The 20,058-nt window shown below is 34.6% G+C and overlaps 3 protein-coding genes across 3 annotated transcripts; all 3 read left to right on the top strand.

Moving 5' to 3' along the window:
• The first annotated feature begins 78 nt into the window (after positions 1-78).
• Positions 79-1,729, top strand: LOC146926911 (two-component response regulator ARR14-like). The gene is made up of 5 exons (XM_085706993.1): positions 79-196; positions 329-478; positions 617-841; positions 1,000-1,076; positions 1,445-1,729. Exons 1-5 carry the CDS (start codon positions 79-81, stop codon positions 1,727-1,729), a joined length of 855 nt encoding a protein of 284 aa, XP_085563119.1.
• Positions 1,730-5,460: 3,731 nt separating this feature from the next.
• On the top strand, positions 5,461-6,813 carry LOC146926910 (F-box/LRR-repeat protein 16-like). The gene has a single exon (XM_085706992.1). The coding sequence runs from the start codon at positions 5,461-5,463 to the stop codon at positions 6,811-6,813; it is 1,353 nt and encodes a 450-aa protein (XP_085563118.1).
• A 4,242-nt stretch (positions 6,814-11,055) lies between these two features.
• Positions 11,056-11,760, top strand: LOC146926909 (F-box/LRR-repeat protein 16-like). Its single transcript, XM_085706991.1, has one exon. It carries the CDS (start codon positions 11,056-11,058, stop codon positions 11,758-11,760), a length of 705 nt encoding a protein of 234 aa, XP_085563117.1.
• The last annotated feature ends 8,298 nt before the right edge of the window (positions 11,761-20,058 follow it).

The raw sequence follows: 20,058 nt of genomic DNA, 5'->3' as shown, positions 1-20,058 counted from the left end.
ATTTCACACATTCTTCTACCCTCTCAATTCTATTTTTTCTCTAACTTGTTTCTTTCTTGGGTTTTACTGCAAATTGTAATGGCAGTTTTCACTGACAACCCATCATTCCCAGCCGGTCTCAAGGTTATTGCAATTGATCATGACATCACTGTCCTCAACTCTATTGAGGAGATGTGTAATCGATATCATTATCAAGGTTTGTTACTTAGTTAATTGCACCTTATTCAATTCTAAAGTTTCTACGTTCTTACTTTTATGTTTTTTCATGTTTGTTTGTTTGTTTGTTTGTCTATTCTTATGTATATTTTTATATGTTTGTTTATTTCAGTTACCAAATGCAATACAGCTTCTGATGCCTTGAATTTGTTGGAAAGAAAGGACTGTTTCGATGTAATGTTGATTGATGCTCATATGCCAAACATGGATGTTTATGACTTTGTCCAAAATGTTACCCTACAACTCAACATTCCTGTCATTAGTAAGAATTTATTCAACTTTTTCATTAAAAGTCTTTAGTTACACATTTCACATGATTTATTCATACATATGTACTTAAGAAGTGTGAACTGACATTAATATTATTTCTCTTTTGTAGTGATGGCTGTTGATTCCACAGCAAGTTCTATCATGAAGTCTATTGAATGTGGGGCTTGCGAATATTGGACTAAGCCTTTGGTTGAAAAAGAGGTCAAGACCATGTGGCAACATGTAGTAAGAATTAGAAACTGTTTGACTGAAAATAAAGAATATGAAATTGTTGGAAGCTCGGTGGTTCAAAAAAATAGAAAACGGGGTAGAGAAGATGCTAATGCCTCAAAAGAAACACTTGCAAAGAAGGCCCGTTTGTCTTGGTCGCCAGAACTGCATCAGCGGTTTCTATATGCTGTCAATCAACTAGGCCTTGATAGTATGATTCTTTCCTAATTACTTTTTTACTATATGCTTTGTTGCATTCTTCAACAGTTGAACTTATGTGCATGTTTTTCTCTTAATTTTCAGGGGCAACGCCAAAAAAGATTCTGAAAATCATGGATGTTCCCGATATGAAAAAAGAACATGTTGCCAGCCATTTACAGGTTAGTTTTAGCATAAATTTTGTTGATTCTGTAAATTTGATATATTGTACGTACCTAAGTCTAGTTGGCTAGGATTGTCAGTGATCTTTTACCTAACTCTGTTGTTGTAATTTTGTAAATCATGTATGTTGTTTATACCTTAGTCTTGCATGTTATTAAAACTATTGAAATTGTAAAGTAGTGAATTATGCAGTCATGGCAGATACTGAAATCTGAGTTTTAGAATAGAATATAAGTATTTCTCCATTAGCTTCTATATATCCTCTTGTTGATAATATACTACTTGTGTTCAATTTTGTGTGATTTTAAACTGAAATTTATGGAGTATTATATATTATTAACATTGTAATTGAAATGTTGCTTTGCAGAAGTATAGAAATTATTTAAAGAGCTCAACCGAAGAGAAAAAAGGTAGAATGAAAAAATCAAAGAGGAGTCCTTTTGAAACACAATTTAGCGTAGAAGCTACTCACTCAATGCCGGAGCAGGACCAGAGTTTTCTCCTGAATTCGACCACACAATGTCATGACAATTGCGACACACGACAACAATGGATGGAAATTAGTGAATCCGACATTACTAACAACATTTTTTCAGACTTGCCCAACTTGTTCCCATATGTTGATGATGATTTATCATCACTTGTGTGGTGATTACTTTGTTAATTGATTATTTCTGCTGGAAGAGGATGATGAAGGCAGGCAGAGAAGGTCATCAAGAGTACTCCTAACTCCCAAGATGATTCTTTACATTAAATTACTTATAAGTAGTTGCAGCTATTATTCAATTATTCCACTATTTGTCCGCTTACACGATTCCTTACATTTACTTAAAGTTGTTTAATCAGCTTCTATATGTTACTAAATCTTGCTGATTGAAGCATCATTACTATCAGATACTAACTTTTCAAGCATTTGCTTTTTCAATTGTTTCCCAGATTGACTCGTGCTATACAAGAGACTACTTTTAGATTTATTATTCAAAGAATGTAGATATTTGTTTGATTTCAGTTTCTTTTTATAGTTAATTCTAATTATAAACTAACTTTATCATAAATATTATGATGGTCCAGATTACAAGATTACCATTGAAACGTACACAGCGAGTTTCTTCTTAACCTAGACTCGGGTGTGTCTTCCCACTTATCAACAAATATCAACAATTGACATTATTTTTCTTGATTTGAATAAACTAGCAGAGGGAGCATAGCTTATACTTAGGACAGAAAGTTCAATTAATGATATTGCTGCATAAAGTTAATTCAATGTTATTTATGGTTCCTAGTTTGCACACATGAATCCATTTGTTTGGTAATCTGACTTCAGATTGGGCGCAATGTTTGGAATCTAGTAATATGTTGTAATAACTTCAATATGGGAAAATTAAACCAATGCAGAAGTGCACTCATGTTTCTTTAAGTTCAGCTACCTATAACAGAACAAACTTGTTACCATATCAGTAAGAATTACCATGTATGTAATGTAGAATGCTCAAAATAAAATATAAGTTTCTGAGGAAGAAACTTTTATTTTTATTATCAATAACAAACTATTAACTAATATTGAATTATAAAAAATTGGAAGGAAATAATAATGTGCTTGACCCTAAGAGCTACAAGAAAGAAGGAAGTTCACACAGATAACTTGCAGAACAAGCAACCTCTGTAATAACTCGTCTAGTATTCCTGCCAAATCATTAACTAACCTGTAACTTGTAATTTAATTCAACTGTGCTTATAATTCATATTGCTAGGAGTGTCTTCTATTTCACTTATTTTTTAATTGAGACTGACATTACATTTTGTCAAAAAAATTCATTACATTTTTTTTGTTTTGGAAAGGAGACATTACATTGCAGGTAAGTGGTTTATTTCACTTATTAATAAATTTTATGCAATTTTTTGTTTGTAGTTAAATAATTTTCTAAACTAAAAGCACAACCAATATAAAAAAATGTTCATATCAATATATATTAAACTGTTTCTTTAAACTACAATAATTCAATAAAACTTACTCATGCATCACACGGAATGACTAGTATCTATACCATCATCATTATATAAAGAGACTACTCAAAAGTTAACAGTCTATTAAATACTTTTTGATTGGACCTTTTTTAGAGATTTTTACCCTTTTTTTTTAGGGATTAGAGATTTTTACCCTTAACAACTCAATTTGTTTCAAATTTGAATTTAATTTTAATCTGAACCATAATCATAGAAAACTTGAAAACTAATTGCTTATTTGCTTGTATTTATATAAAAAATTCCATTAACAACTTATTATTTCAACAAAAAAAGTAAAATTTAAAAACATAGAAGTTTAATATTTAAAGTTAAATTCAATAAGTTTAGATAAGATACTTATTATAAAAAAAAACAAAAATTAATAAACTAAATTAAAATAGTTATTATACAATAAAAAAATTGCAGATAGACATACACGCTAGTGCTTATCTTTATGATAGTATTAATCTATACTATCTATAAAGAAAACTACCCCTTTCAGCACACTTTTTGGTTGAAATTTTCTTTCCAAAAACACCCTTAATTTTAAATACAAATAGCCAATTATAAAATAACACGTGGATTAATAATCAATGTCACTAATCGTCACCGTTAACTTTCTTTTACCACCGTTAACAACAGATCAAACTCACAAAAAGTTTAAAAATTATATTTGCTGGTTTATAAGTGATTTTGATTCAAATTATTTACGATTAATTTTAAGAATTATTTGACTTTGCTGGTTTATAATTGCTTATACAAACTGTGATAGTGTGCTTTTTTTTTATCTATAAGCACACCTTTGGGTTGGACTTTTCTTTCCAAAAATACCCTTAATTTTAAATACAAATAGCCTATTATAAAATAAGACGTGGATTAGTAATCCATGTCACTAATCGTCACCGTTAACCCTCTTTTACCTCTGTTAAGCAAAGATCAAACTCGCAAAAAAACTAGCACAAAACAACAACTCATGTTACTTTTTTATTAGCCGCTTTTATGTTGTACATCTGTGTTGTTCCCCTCAATACAACCGACAAAGATTGTCAAGTATTTTCATATCCCTTCCACAAAAAACAGTATTCCATATTATTTTATTGATATAAATTACTCATTCTTAGTCTTTGATCAATTGTAACAAACGTGAGTAAAAAATAATGGAAAAGATTGGACTTTAAATCCTCTAAAAAAAAAGATTAGTAACAAACGTGAGCAAAAAATGATGTTAAATATTGGAATTTAAATCCTCTAAAAAATTAGTAACAAACGTGAGCAAAAAATATTGTTAAAGATTGGACTTTAAATCCTCTAAAAAAAGATTAGTAATAGACGTGAGCAAAAAATATTGTTGAAGATTGGACTATAAATCCTCTAAAAAAAATTAGTAACAAACGTGAGAAAAAAATAATGTTAAAGATTAAACTTTAAATACTCTAAAAAAATATTAGTAACAAACGTGAGCAAAAACTAATGTTAAAGATTGAACTTTAAATCCTCTGGAAAAAAATATTAGTAACAAACGTGAGCAAAATATTATGTTAAAGATTGGACTTTAAATCCTCTAAAAAAATATTAGTAACAAATGTGAGCAAAAATTAATGTTAAAGGGCAGACCATTCCCAATGTCGGAATCTATCTTCCACGACATGTTTTCAGTCATGGTCAATTATATGTAGCTTTATCGAGAGGAGTTTCTCAAAATTCAACAAAAGTTCTCATTAATGAAGGGAAAATAGAAGGAGAAGATGAAGATTTTACGAAAAATGTACTTTTTAAAGATATTCTTTTACATAAAATGTCATTTATACATTTATGTTATGATGTTACTAATACTATTAGAATAAACAATAAAAGATCACCCTTCAAAAAACAATAAAAGATCATTATTTTTTCTTTATTTTATATACAGACAAACTAAAATATGTTGAGTTCATAAATAATTGTTATATAACTTGACAATATTTTGTTTATAAATCAATATATCAATAATTTCCATTAATATTTAAAAATTTAAAAAATTTAATCAAAATTATACAAACAAACATAATAAAATAATCACATGCATTAGAGCAGTAGAAAGAGCGGACAGACGGGCACGATAGTGCCCGTCTTTCCGCTAGTAAAAAAAAAAAAAAGTGGACTTTGATTTGGATTTGAATTTTCTTTTTCTTGAACGAGCCCTAACTTTAACTTGGGAAACAATCCAACTTTGGATGAGCATAGTGTTGTCCGTGTGTGTGCGTGTGTCTATATATATATATATCCTTCTTTAACCTAACCAAACCCTAAATTCTCCCACTTTCTCAAAACTCTCTCTGTGTCTCAATTTTTCTCTTCCACGAAGAAAAAGGTAAAGTAATGGCTGCTAAGAAAAAAATAATGGCTTCTGCAGCAGATTTATTTTATTTACCCGATGATTGCTGGCTACGCATCTTCAAACTCCTCACCAACATCGACGACGCGGACTACGACCGCTATTTAAAACCTCTCTCCACCGTATCGAAAGAGTTCCTCTCCGTCACCAACCGCCACAAATTCTCTCTCACCATCTCTTCCGCAACACGCCCTTTCCTCCATCTCTTCTTTCAAAGGTTCCCAAACCTCACCTCGCTCAACCTCTCCCGCTACCACACACCTGACCTCCCAAGTTACCACGCTGACTTCAACGCGATTCTCCTCGAAGTATCTCGTTTCCCATTGAACCTCATGACACTTGATCTTTCCAACAAACCTATCATTCCCGCAAATGGGTTACGAGCTTTGTCCCAGAAGATTACAACTTTGACCTGTCTCACTTGTTCCCACATTAGTTCTATCAATACCACTGACATGTTACTTATTGCCGAGTGTTTTCCTCTACTCGAAGAACTCGACCTCGGTTACCCTGGAAATGGATATTACAACGATTGCACAGTTGGCATAGAAGCTCTTTCTTTGGCACTTTCCAAACTTCGCAAGGTTAATCTCTCTCGTCATCAGTACATCAACAACGGATTGCTTTTCCACTTGTTTAAGAATTGTAAGTTTCTCGAAGAGGCCATTATAATCGACTGTCATCAACTAACCAACGCAGGCATTGCTTCTGCTCTACATGAGAGACCAACATTGCACTCTTTATCCTTTACCAATTCTAAGTCTTTGGTGGGTTTTGTTGTAAGCCCTCAATTGGAGTCTCTCAATTTAGTTCACAACTGGTGTTTAGGAAATGAAATCATCGAAATGATTGCGTCCTTATTCCCCAATTTGCAGCGGCTTCATTTGAGCCGGTGCAACGGCATGATTCTAGGAGATTTTTTATTTACTGGGTCTGGAGAAAGTATTTGTTTACTTTTAAGGAGAAATTATAAAATTAGACATTTGAACTTATCCCACTATCCAAGAGTGAATGTACACAAAATGAACTTTGAAGTTCCCAAGTTGGAGGTATTGAACTTGTCATGTACAAAAGTTGTTGATGAAACACTACGTGTGATCTCAAAGAGTTGTTGTGGGCTTTTGCATCTATTACTGGAAGGTTGTTCTAATGTCACAGAGACTGGATTAAAGCATGTGGTAGAAAACTGCATACAACTGAGAGAGATCAATTTGAGGAACTGCCATAAAGTGCACGCTGACGTTGTTGCCTTGATTGTATTTTCAAGGCCATCGTTGAGAAAGATAATTGCTCCACCTCGCTATTCATTCAGTGACAATAAGTGGGAATTCATCAGTTCGTGCATGATAATTGCTTAAGCTAATGTGCAATGCAAGTAGTTGGGTGTTATATGCAGTTTTACATTGTATTGATTTCCATTGCTTTGCCTTGAACTATATTACTTGAGTAAGATTCTTGTGTCATACTTCTTGAATTCCTTATTGGCAACATGTGTTTTGCATAATTGTTTTAGCACACATTTCTCAGATATTACTTTTTGTGTTTTCCTACCAAGTTTTAAGAACCAACTTTATCTTATATCTCTCTGGACAAAACTTACGAACATTAACCCACATACTTTTTTTAGTCCTGCTTTTTCCTTGCCATAATACAAGCAACTAGGGTTTATTTACATTTTGCATGATTTATGTAATAGAATTAGAGGTATTGTGAACATGCATATGATTTGAAATCCCGGACATCACTGGCAAAACTTTACTGTTAATTGAGCAGTCAGGCTTAGTTTAGTAGTCAAGCTTGATTCCTCTTTTGATTATTCTCTGATATTTTTCATGCTTTCTAGTGTTTGGATCTTGTTTCCTGTTTACGATTAGAAACCTTAAGGAGTATGAATACATATTAGTTAAAATGTCGTAATAAAAATAATTTACTACGTAGTAATGAATATATATTAGTTAAAATGTATTAAAAAAATTTGTTTTGAATTTACATACTGAACTTTTGAATTGATTCATTGATTGGATTCCGATTTCTATGTTGAACTTTTTAAAATCTCTTTTGGTTCAAGGGGTCTTCTCTTTGTGACTAGTGTAGCTTTGTGTCAAGATTGTTTGTTGTTGTCTATAACTGTTCCAGAAATATATGCAGTTTTGTTCCTTGGGAAATGGACATTCAAATGAATTTTTTATGTAAATATACAAGTAGTTATTTGGTCTATACGGGAATGTCGTAATATGGCAATATTCTTTAATGGTGAAGCATATTTGTTTAGTAGCAGTGTTGCAAGTTCTTGCATGTGATAATGCTAATTATTTCCCCTTTTTATCATTCACTTTTAGTTTTAGTATATCTGAAGGTTTCTCACTATATCAGACTCAAGTAGGAAGTGATTATTTAGTTGGATTTGAGAGCTAATAAATCCAAACATATGTAAAAATTGGTAATTGATGTTGTCTCTTTGACAGGGTTTGCAGACACGGAGGCCGCAATTGGGATACATGATTTGTTCCTGAGAATTTCATTTCAATGTATACTCGCTATCAAGGTTGTCAAATTCAAGAGTCTGTGAATCAATCATTTTTCTTATCAAATTATGTGTTTGATTATTCTAATGTACTGAAGATTCCAAATTCCTAACATTTTCAATGTTCTGATTAGTTTATGTCCAATGCAGTATACTAATTATATTTATCTTAATAGTAAATAATTTTATTGACTTTCTCCTATTGTGCTAATTTGGAATGAATTAACTATGATATGATATGTCATAAGTCATGTTGCTATTTTAGTTTGCCTACTGATTTTGATTCAACTTACTGCTTTCCATTGGGTTATGGTGTTAATGCCATATTTTTTTTTTTGCTAGCTTAGTAAAGCAAGATACAATACGTGATGTGAGCGTCAACTTAATAAATAATAATATTTTAAGTTATTGGATTGATTAGGTTGAATGATTGAAATTTGGATTGTGTCAAAAATTACACTTGTGAATGGATATTTTTGAGAGATAGTGTCAATGGATCTTATCTTATCTCGTATAAAATTTATAACAACAATGTGTATGAATTAAAGAAAAAATAATAGCTAACATCATGGGGTCAGATAGGTTCTAGGTGCATGAAATTATCTGGGTGTTCCATCGATGGTTAGTAGAAGCAAATCAGCCACATTTAAATTTATCATGGATCGAGTTTGGGCTAAGATAAATTCCTGGAGTGGTCGGTGTCTTTCAGAGGTAGAAAGGAAAGTTCTCATAAAATCCGTCTTTCAATTAATCCCTACTTATGTCGTTGGTACCTTCTTGCCACCTAACACCCTGATAAAGGAAATTGAAAAAAATGTAAATGCTTTATAGTAGGGACACGCAAGGTTATCAAAATAGGGAATTTACTTCAAGTCGAAAGGGAGTAGCAAAATCGGGACTCGTAAAATCGTAATCAAAATCGAAGGATTTTACTCAAGGACTTTTGTAGAATCGATATATGATAGCAAAGTCGGGACTCGTAAAATCGCAATCAAAATCGAGGATTCTACCAAAACAAAAATAATGTTAAATATGTTATATATTGCATATAGTCATAAATGACTAAAGTTCAAAATTCACAAAATACATATACATAAATGTGGGGGGAAGTGAAAGAATGAAAAATTTTTGCCTTTTGGGTATTTATAGAACGGGTCATGGATTCAAATCGGGTCAATTTATGAACCGGGTCAAAAATTGACCCTTATCAAAAAAATGAACAAAATCCTTCAAAATCTATCAAAATCCCGCGATTTTGAATGGATTTCACGATTTTGTGCGACTTTGATAGGATTTTGCCTGTTTTTGGGACTTTGCTATGGATTTGAGTCGTTGAAGCTACGCAAAGTTGCAAAAACCAGGATTTTGGGACTTAAGTCGCATTTTCGATAACAATGCGGACACGGTAATGGTGGTCATAGAGGTATGCATTGGCTATCTTGGGAATGCCTCACTGTTCCAAAAGGCTTTGGTGGCATGTTTCAAAAGTCTCAAGGCTTTCAACATGGCAATGATGGGTAAATAGGCGTGGATGTTGCTCATTAACTCAGACTCTCTGATCACTAGACTACTCAAAGCCTCAAGTGCGGGACACAACCCATGCTGAGTTTGAAGAAGCATTTGGTGTTAAAGTTGTCATTCAAAATGGTTTCAAGTGGAGCATCAGTTCAGGCACTATATATCATCTTGATTTGGGATCCTAACTGGATTCGAAATGAGTATGTCATCCCACCACATACGATAATGAACCCAGCTATGGACAATCTCCGTGTAGCTGATTTGTTCATCCCAACACAAAAAATTGGCATATGGAGAATATTAGCTTGTTGTTCGATGATGTCTTAGCCTGCCATATCAGTAGTACTCCTTTGCTTCCATCGGTCCAACATGATAGGTTTGTTTGGAAATTTGAGAAAACTGGAATTTACTCGATCAATATTGCTTACAGAAACATTATGGGACATGATCCCAACACGCATCAGCACATAATAGATGGTGGATGACATCAGATTTAGCGCACCAAAACTCCACCTCGTTATGGAGGGTTACGTGTGGGTGTTTACCCACCAGGTCGCGTCTTCAAGCAAGAGGTGTCAATTGTCCTTCGCATTGTCCCTTTTGCTATGAAGAAAAAGACAATTTACATGTGTTGTTGATGTGCCCCAAGAGCATACAATGTTGGCAGCGAATAGGAGTGTGGAGCTTTATTTCGATTGAATTGAATAACCTAGGTGACATAGCACATAATAATTTTGGTATACTGCACAAACTTGACAAAAGTCAGCATCCCATATTTAATGTAGAGTATCTGGATGCATAGAAACAACAATGTTTGGAATGATACTACCAAATCTTTTCAATTTGTTTGTGATCGAGGCTCATCTCTGCTTGATAGCTAGATGAATGCACAAAATGAAATAAGAGTCTTAACCATGGAGCAAAGTGTGCATGAAGTTGCAAAATGGAACAAACTGTCCTCAAGTCGATACAAATGCAATGCAGACACTTCTTTCTTCTTTAGTATTTTCCTTCGTCCATGTAAAACAATAAACAAACAATTTCTCTTTAAGCACCTAAATTTGCTCTTAAATATCGAATCATAACTCTCGAACGACTATTTTGTATGTAAAATCCGATAGTGTTGTAACTCGCGTTCAACTATTTTTAGAGAGATGAGCAACTTAGTTGCTTAAAGAGCAATTGTCTAAACAAACAAAATTCTTCTTTTTTTCGATAGAAAGAGGTAAAAAAACACTACTCTTTTCTAACTTGTCTTTTTTTTTTTTTGAGAGGTCTAACTTGTCTTTCTTAAGTTTTGTTTAGTGTCTTCTTTTTTTTAGGGGAAGTTTTGTATAATATCAAAAGTGGACTTTGATTTGGATGTGAATTTTTTTTCCTTGAACGAGCCCTAAATTTAATTTGGAAAATAATCCAACTTTGAATGAGCGTAGTGCTATGACGAGTTTGATCATATCAATATATATCTTTCTCCTTCTTTAACCTAACCAAACCCTAAAATCTCCCACTTTCTCAAAAATCTATCTCTCTCAATTTTTCTCTTCCACAAAAGAGAACAATGGCTTGTGCAACATATTTGTTTTATTTACCAGATGATTGCTGGGTACGCATTTTCAAACTCCTCACCACTGGTGACGATCTCGACTACCACCGCTATTTAAAACCTCTCTCTACTGTATCTAAAGAGTTCCTCTCCATCACCAACCGCCACAAATTCTCTCTCACTATCTCTTCTGCAACACGCTCTTTCCTCTCTCGCTTCTTACAAAGGTACCCAAGCCTCACCTTGCTCAACCTCTCATGCTACCACATTGCTGACATCCCACGGTACCACGATGACTTCAACGCTATTCTCCTCAAAGTCTCTAGTTTCCCATTGAACCTCACAACACTTGATCTCTCAAACAAACCTATCATTCACGCAAATGGGTTGCGAGCTTTCTCCCAAAAGATTAAAACTTTGACCTCTCTCACTTGTTCCTGCATTAGTTCTATCAATACCACTGACATGTTACTTATTGCCGAGTGTTTTCCTTTGCTTGAAGAACTCGACCTTAGTAACCCCAAAAATGGATATTACAACGATTGCACCGATGGAGTAGAAGCTCTTTCATTGGCACTTTTCAAACTTCGCAAGGCTAATCTCTCTCGTCATCAGTACATCAACAACAGATTACTCTTCCACTTGTTTAAGAATTGCAAGCTTCTCGAACAGGCCATCATAGTAAACTGTATTCAACTGACCAACGCAGGCTTTGTGTAACGCCCTCCTTGTTATTTAATTATTTTTCTTGAGATAGAGTCGAATTATATGATTTATTTAATTATGTGATATGTTGATATTTTATTGAGTGACTTTATTTTATTATTTATTAGAATATATTTAGTGGGAGAATATAATTAGTGGAAGAATATATTTAGTGGAAAAATATAATTACGTAGAATAATGAGGCTTTGGGGCAGAATTGGAATTAAGAAAAAATAAATAGGTTAAGGTTTATATAAAGAGGAGAGTCAGAGTTAGAAAAGAAAGATTACGTGCAAACTGTTTTTGGGAGAAAGAGGAGAAACCTAGAGAAAGAGGAGAAACCTAGATAATAGAAGAACCATAGAAGAGAAGTCTGTAGAATCCTTGCAATCAATCAATCTAAGGTAAGTGTAGGACTATCATTCAATAATCTTGAGTCTATGATTCTGAAATTTCATTTAACATGTTGTAGGTTTAGTTTTTGAGAATTGGAGAATTAGGGTTAAGAGTGATAATTGATGATTTATGTTATGTTGTTGTTGATTTGCGGTTGTTGATGATGGTTGTTGTTAATGTCATATTATGAACCGGGTATGAATTATGTTGAGTTGTTGTTGTTGATTGTGATGATTTTGAATGAATGTGAAGTTTGAATAATATAAGTTGTTTTTCCTTATTTTTTCTTATCTCTGTCACGAATTTTGAAATAGAAACTGGTATTGATCGGTACAAAATTGGTCTTAGGTGTAAACACGAAAATTGTAGGTATGGATATTATTTTTCTAATGCTGTTGGTCTGACGTCAAAATGATTTATAGAACTTGAGTTATGGTCAAATTACTGCACGTAGGTCACAGTGAATTTTTATGGACTTTCTGCACAACTTTTTCGATTTTTGAAACGAAAACTGGCATTGATCGGTACAGAATTGGCCTTGGGTGTAAACATGAGAGTTTTAGATAATTTTGTAAGTTTTCCAGTGGCTTTGGTTTGACGTGAAAATGACTTTTAGTTTTTGAGTTATGATGAAAATACTCCTAGGAGGTCTTAGCGAAATTGTACGGTTACAACATTCTCTGTTTCATCTTTTTGCATCTTTTTCACACGTCTCTGTTTTAAATTGGTCTTTGGTATAAACATGAAAGTTGTTTATGATTGTGTTATCTTCCTAGTATCCTTGGTTTGACATGGAAATATGTTATATATAATTTATTATGTTTTTTACAAAATTGCATGATGAATTGTTGATGTTTGAATACGATGTTATGTGATGAATTGTTGATGTTTGAATATAATATTAACTATGATTTGTGAAGTTGTTATAAGATGATTTAATGTTGTTACTGATGATATATATAATCGTATATGCATTATGTGAATTATAAGTGATGTTTTGAGACGATGTTTACATTTTGATATTGTTATATCTTGAGATTATTGATGTGCTGCCATGTTGCTGTTTACTATTGATTAAAGTTGCATGTGTCAGTCTAAGATGTGAGATGTTGATCCAAATTATTGGAGTCATATAAGACGTTCATGTTGTCTAAGTTGTAAGATGTTGAGTCCATGCATACTCATTTAAAGACGAGGGCTCATGCCCTAGGAGCTTTTGCTCAATAGCGACGAGGGCTCATGCCCTAGGAGTATATTTATGCTCAAAAAGAGACGAGGGCTTATGCCCTAGAATGATACCACATGCATGAGTAAAATGATAGAGTTGCATAGTCGAGTTAAGTTGCATTGGTGAGTCAAGTTGTTAAGTTGATTTATGAAGTTGATATTGATGTTGATTATGAAGTTGATTATGATGATGATAATGATGCTACATGACCATTGTTATGATATGTTGATGATGTTTATGTTGTTAAATATAATTGTTGAATTATATGCTTAACATTATTGTTTGTGAATCTCACCCCTTATGCTTGGAAATGTTGCTCTTCGTATGAGTAACTTGCAGGTGATCAAGAATAAGTAGCTGTTGATTGCTGTTGAATAATTCCATAATTAATTCTAACTTAGGCATTCAACTAAATATTGTCATTGTTAAAAGTGTATCTTTTCCAGTTGAATCACATTCAAAAGCTTTTTGCATTTTTCATTTAATATGGAAGTTGAAGCATATTATGTTAAATTTTTATAGAAGAGAAAACCAGAAAGATGCATACACTTTAAGATAGCTCTATGACAGAGTCGTTTCAGGATCACATGATAAAATAATTAGGTTGGAGGATAAAAAGTATGATCCACCTAAGATTTTGGTCTGCAATTCTGGAAGGAACACTCAGGCATAGAGATTGTAGAAAATGCTGAAAAGGTTTGGACATTGGATAATATGGAAATTGTGTAAACGCCGCTCACAAATTCGAAAGGGAGATGCGTCTTGCTGCTCCTCTTTCATTTTCTGCTTTCTTTCTTAACTTTTACTTTCTTTGTTCAATTACAAATCTCCCGAGATAATGAAAGAGTGCATTTGAATACACATATTGGTCAAGCCGGTATCCCAGTGTGAAATGCCGGCTTGGAACTTTACTGCCTTCCTTGAACATGGCATCCAGCCACATGGCCAGAGGGACATGACTGTCAGAGGAGGAGATGACGCCTTCAACACCTTTTTTCAGTGAAACCAGTACCAGAAAGGATGTTCCACGCACCGCCTTCGTAGATTTGGAACCCACAATTATCGACGAAGTCATAACCAGTGCCTACTCTTATGATATGAATGAAAATAGTGAATTAATTAATTAATTAATTATAGTTATACAATCTCTGTTTAAGATCAATTGTGGTTATATGCTAGCTTATTGTTTAACTAATCATATAAGATCACTACAATTAACTACTTAGCAAGTAACTTGTTGTCTAAGTAATCTAATTCCGACTAACTTCTTTAACATAATCTTCATGATGCAATATCCCCCCACAAGATGGAGTTCGGTAGATATCCATCAATCCCAACTTGGATAGTAGCATGTTGAATAGTTGAGGAAGCAATGGCTTAGTGAAGAAGTCTGATATCTGGTGTAACGCCCTACTTTTATTATTTATTATTTTATTGAGATTAGATGTCTTTTTATAATTTAGTCGATTTATTTTGATGAGCGATATTTTATTATTGTTAACTAGATTAGATCTTTGAGAATTAGACTAAATTTTAGTGGATGTACACATATAAGAACTAAAGTATCATTTAGAATATGTATATATATTTGTTTTTGAAAATAAGCACTCGGTGTATAATATTCATGTATTTCTCTTTTAAATGGCTTAAATAAGATAATTATTATTTGACTTGTAAAGTAAGATACGGAAGAAAAAAAAAAGGGTTATAGCACGTTTACTTATATATATGCATAGGTATAACAAAAAAAAAACAAAAAGTTGTTCAGCCCCTTTTCTTTGATTAAACCTAATGCGGCTCAAAATCCTCTCTCTCTCTCCCAAATAGAGCAGCCATCATTAATTTCAATTCACCGTTGTTCCCTTGTTGTGGCCTATAATCTACCATAAAATCTCCAAATTTTACTCATAGGTAACGTGAAACTATTTCTTGTATAATACCATGTTCCTTATCTTAAATTCCTAGTCTGGTGTGTCTTAGATATAAGACCTCTCTACAAGTCTTTGGAATCGATAACTTGTTTCATGTTATCATTGTGTCTCCTTGTTGGATAACCATCACCCTTTGTCGTTATGAGACCATGGATTGTCTCTAGGAACGTATTCATTGTCCTTTCCTCAAACCAGCAATTGTGTGGTCCTTTCTGAACATTTCAACGGATTCTTGTGTATGTTGTTTGGCTTTTTCGATTACCATTTGTGATGCTTGACGGAAAGGAGAAGTTGACTCATGAAATCCTCTGAGTTATTGTTGGTGTCGAGTACATAGTCGTTGATGCCGTTGACTTTGCCTTTGTCTGAAAGCTTCAATCCAGGTAAGGGTGAGACTAACTCTTATTATTAACAAGTTTTGATTCATAGAAGTGGTCAATCGTTGTAGGTTTAAGGGATTGAGATTAGGTCAAAAATCATTAAAATTGGAAGATTTAAGTGAATTGTTGTGTAATTTGATGTAGAATGATGTTAATCAATCATATAAAACGTTTAGATGTTGATTTGGGGCCTGGGTAGTGAGAATTGGATGACTGAGATGTGTTACAGAGCTGCTACAGAACCCTGTTCTGTCATCGCTCGCAACTGCGAGCATTCCCACTCGCCACTGCGAGCAACCCTGTTGAGCTCGCCATTGCGAGTAGCTTTCCTCGCAACTGCGAGTAACCCCTTAGCTCGCAACTGCGAGCAATGTTGTGCGCCATTGCGAGTTCCCCTGTTGAGCTCGCCATTGCGAGTAGTATAGCTCGCCACTGCGAGCTAGTGCAGTACAGACCTGCTGTTTCGCAAATTCTTGCGCTTTTGACTGGTTTATATGATGGGATAGGTTCTGATGAATAAATAAAAGATGTTGTTGATTTAATTGTTGTTCCAGTAAGTGGTGTTTTGATATGATGATATCTTGTGAATATATGTTAATGATCATGATACTATATGTTGGAACAAAATGTGTTTAACAATGAACCTTAAAGGGTTTTGATGATAACAAGGTATTAAAAATTGTAAATTGGACTAGCTAATATTTGTTCAAGTGTACAGGACCATAATTATAAAGTCACATCATCATTGGTTCTGAATGAGCAAATAAAGAGCTATGGAAACAACAAAAATTTGAAGCTTGGACGCTCCTGAAGGCAACTTGCTACTGAAGAGAAAAAGCGCTCCTGAAGTCAAGCTGCTCCTGAAGAAATAGCGCTCCTGAAGTAAGCTGCTCCTGAAGAATAGTGCTTCTGAAGACAAGAGGTCCAGAAGCCACATCATCAGAAGCTGCGTCATCAGAAGCTGCAGAAGTCATATCATCAGAAGCTGCATCATCAGAAGCTGCCTCATCAGAAGCCATTTCACCAGAAGCTGAATATCAACTGGATTTGCAAAGAATCAAGAATTGAAGAATTATCAATGCAAAAGCTGTCTATTGGATTCGAAAACACAAACAAAGGATTAGTGGAGTTTGCAACGGTCATTTCAAAGGTGTTTGAAGGCGTGTGTTTGCAATTTGGACGAAAGCGTTGACATTGTACTTTGTACGAATTGTACAACCACGTTCTCCACTACTCTGTTTTGTGTCCGCGCTACAGGACAAGAAAACAGCTCCAGAATACGGTTTCGCCTGCATAGATGTTCCTTTGGATAAGGAATGGATTTCAAATTTGTTCTTCATAGGACAACAGCCAAATCAGGCAAAAGATTATTGGTGAAAGATCAAGCTTCAACAACGACTCTTTGGTGTGCTGGCAATTTCACAACGTCTCTCTCACACCTCTATATAAAGGAGTGAAGACCTAGAGAATTGGTAATGCAAGAACGCTGAACGAAAGACTCACAAGATTTTCACAAGTACCAAACCTCTGCTGAAATTGTTCTGCATTCACTTAGAATTTCTGTGTCTCAAAGTCATATCTTAGAAATTCTTAAGTCCATTGAGTCTGTATCTGATTTGTATTGTGAGCACCTCTGATTGTATATCAAGTGTTCAACCTTAAACAATTTTCTGTGTAATTTTGTTTAGTTAGGAAGTCTCTTGCAGTTGTGCTTGAGCAGGAAGTCTCTTGATTGTGTTCTTGAGCAAAGGAAGTCTCTTGCTTGTGTGCTTGAGCATTGGAAGTCTCTTGCTTGTGTGCTTGAGCATTTGTAATCAGATATTACTCATAGTGAAATCTCCTTGGAAGTGCAAGGGGGACTGGACTACTTCCGGATTGTGGAAGGAACCAGTATAATTGCTTTGTGTCGTTCTTCTTCTCTCTCTCTCTCTCTCTCTGTTTTATTCCGCTGCATTTAGATTCTGATTATCACTTCAGAAGCTGTCTCGCTTAGCTTCTGATCAGTGTGTTCAGTTTTTAGGAGAAACGAAGAATTTTTCTAAAACACAATTCAACCCCCCTTCTTGTGTTTTTCTCACCTTCAATTGGTATCTAGAGCCTTGGTCTGTTGTGTAACACTTAACCGTGCAACAGTCAAAGATCTGAGAAAAACATGTCTACTCCTACTCCTACTGGTCCTGGTGATACTAGCTATAAACATGTCTCACATGATTATAGTGATAGTAAGAAAACCAGTATTGGAAAAGTTCCAAAGTTCAATGGAGATGCTGAAGAGTTCTCTTGGTGGAAGACCAACTTTTACAGTTACATCATGAGCCTAGATGAAGAATTATGGGATATTCTGGAAGATGGTGTTGGTGATTTAGTCCTTGATGAAGAAGGAGCTGTTGTGGATAGAAAGAAACATACTCCAGAACTGAGGAAACTTTACAAGAAGCATCATATTATCAGAGGAGCTCTTGTCACTGCCATACCCAAAGCAGAATACATGAAGATGAGTGACAAATCCACTGCTAAAGCTATGTTTGCTTCTCTCTGTTCAAATTATGAAGGGAGCAAGAAGGTCAAAGAAGCAAAGGCTCTCCTGCTTGTACATCAGTATGAGTTATTCAAAATGAAGGATGATGAAACTATTGAGGAGATGTACTCAAGGTTTCAAACCTTAGTTTCTGGTCTACAGATTCTAAAGAAGAGCTATGTTGCTTCTGATCATGTAAGCAAGATACTCAGAAGCTTACCTGCCAGATGGAGACCAAAAGTGACTGCCATTGAGGAAGCTAAAGATTTAAACACTTTAAGTGTCGAAGATCTTGTTAGTTCTCTCAAAGTTCATGAGTTAAGTCTTAATGAACATGAGTCTACTAAGAAGAGTAAATCAATAGCTCTTCCATCCAAAGGCAAGTCATCAAAAGCTCTCAAAGTGGTTGAATCTGAAGAGGAAGAACAGTCAAGTTCAGACTCTGAACCAGATGCTGCAGAAATGGCCATGCTCTCAAACAGACTTCAATATCTGGCCAAGAAGAACAGAAAGTTTCTCTCCAGAAGGGGTAACTCCAGAAGCTCAAGGAAAGAAGATCAGAAGGGATGCTTCAACTGTAAGAAGCCAGGTCACTTCATTGCTGAATGCCCTGATCTTCAAAGAGAAAAGTCAAAGGACAAGTCAAAGAGGTCTACATTCAAACCAAGCAAATTCAAGAAGCAGATTAAGCAGAGTTTAATGGCAACCTGGGATGATTTGGGTAGTGAATCTGGATCTGATAAAGAGGAAGCTGATGAAGATGCAAAGGTAGTTGTTGGGTTGGTAGCAACAGCAACTTCAGAAGCTGGGTCAGATTCAGACTCAGAAGATGAAAACGAGGTATATTCCAAAATTCCCAGAGATGAACTTGTTGAGTCACTTAAAGAACTTCTTACACATTTTGAAGTAAGAACCAATGAGTTGAAGGATTTAAAAGAAAAATATGCTGATTTGGTACAACAGCAAAAATCAACTTTATTGGATCTGAAAGCTTCTGAACAAGGACTTAGGGGCTTTGACTTCATGTGTAAAACATATGAAGATCAGCTCAGGTTCTTATGTCAGAAGCTACAAGAAAAGTGTAATGAAAAACCTTTAAGTAACCATGAAATTGCTCTTGAAGATTTTATTATATCTGGCATTGACAGAAGCAGAGTGGCTTCTATGATTTATAGCATTTACAAGAACAATGGCAGAGGAATTGGTTTTCCAGAAGTGAAACTGGAGAAAACCAATCTAAAGTCTTGTTGTGAATGCATCAAGGAAGGTCTGAAAACATTCTTTGTACCAGAAGGGGCTGAGTTGGAAACTGTTGTTCAATCAGAACCTGAAGCTTCTAGTTCTAAGGCTAAGATTACTTCAAAGCCAAAGAACTCTAAGTCAAAGGCTATGATCAAATCTGATTCCAAAACTTCAAAGGTTAGGATCCTGAAAAGATCAGAACCTATTCCTCAGAGTCTGGTGAAACCAAAATCTGGGGTTCTGAAGTCTAAGTTTCAGAAGAAGACAGTTACTGCTTCTGAAGTACCAAAACCTAAGGTGATGGTTAATCAGAAGCAACCCAACTCACAGCACAAGGTACAAGAAGTGAAGAGTAAAGCCTTAAGTACTAACCTTCCAGGACCCATAGAACAATGGGTACCTAAATCTAAAAATGTCAATGATGCAGGTATGTCTAAGAGCAGTGCCAAAGCAAAGATCATGGTACCTAGACAGTGGTTGCTCAAGACACATGACAGGAGACAAGTCCATGTTCCTCAGCCTAACAATGAAAGAGGGAGGAAATGTGAAATTTGGAGGCAACCAGTCAGGCAAGATCATAGGTACAGGAACTATTGGTAACTCCTCTACCTCAATTAA

Source organism: Medicago sativa, chromosome 4 (assembly GCF_051527215.1).
Source record: "Medicago sativa cultivar Bolivia chromosome 4, Bolivia_mono, whole genome shotgun sequence".
Taxonomy (NCBI): Eukaryota; Viridiplantae; Streptophyta; class Magnoliopsida; order Fabales; family Fabaceae; genus Medicago; species Medicago sativa.
This window is presented reverse-complemented; position numbering and strand designations above follow the sequence as displayed.

Bases quoted from the DNA above. Each gene is read 5' to 3' on its own strand.
- LOC146926909 (XM_085706991.1), top strand. From the start codon at position 11,056: ATGGCTTGTGCAACATATTTGTTTTATTTACCAGATGATTGCTGGGTA.
- LOC146926911 (XM_085706993.1), top strand. From the start codon at position 79: ATGGCAGTTTTCACTGACAACCCATCATTCCCAGCCGGTCTCAAGGTT. The intron at 197-328 runs GTTTGTTACTTA...TGTTTATTTCAG, and splicing joins TAATCGATATCATTATCAAG to TTACCAAATGCAATACAGCT. The intron at 479-616 runs GTAAGAATTTAT...TTGATTCCACAG, and splicing joins ACTCAACATTCCTGTCATTA to CAAGTTCTATCATGAAGTCT.
- LOC146926910 (XM_085706992.1), top strand. From the start codon at position 5,461: ATGGCTTCTGCAGCAGATTTATTTTATTTACCCGATGATTGCTGGCTA.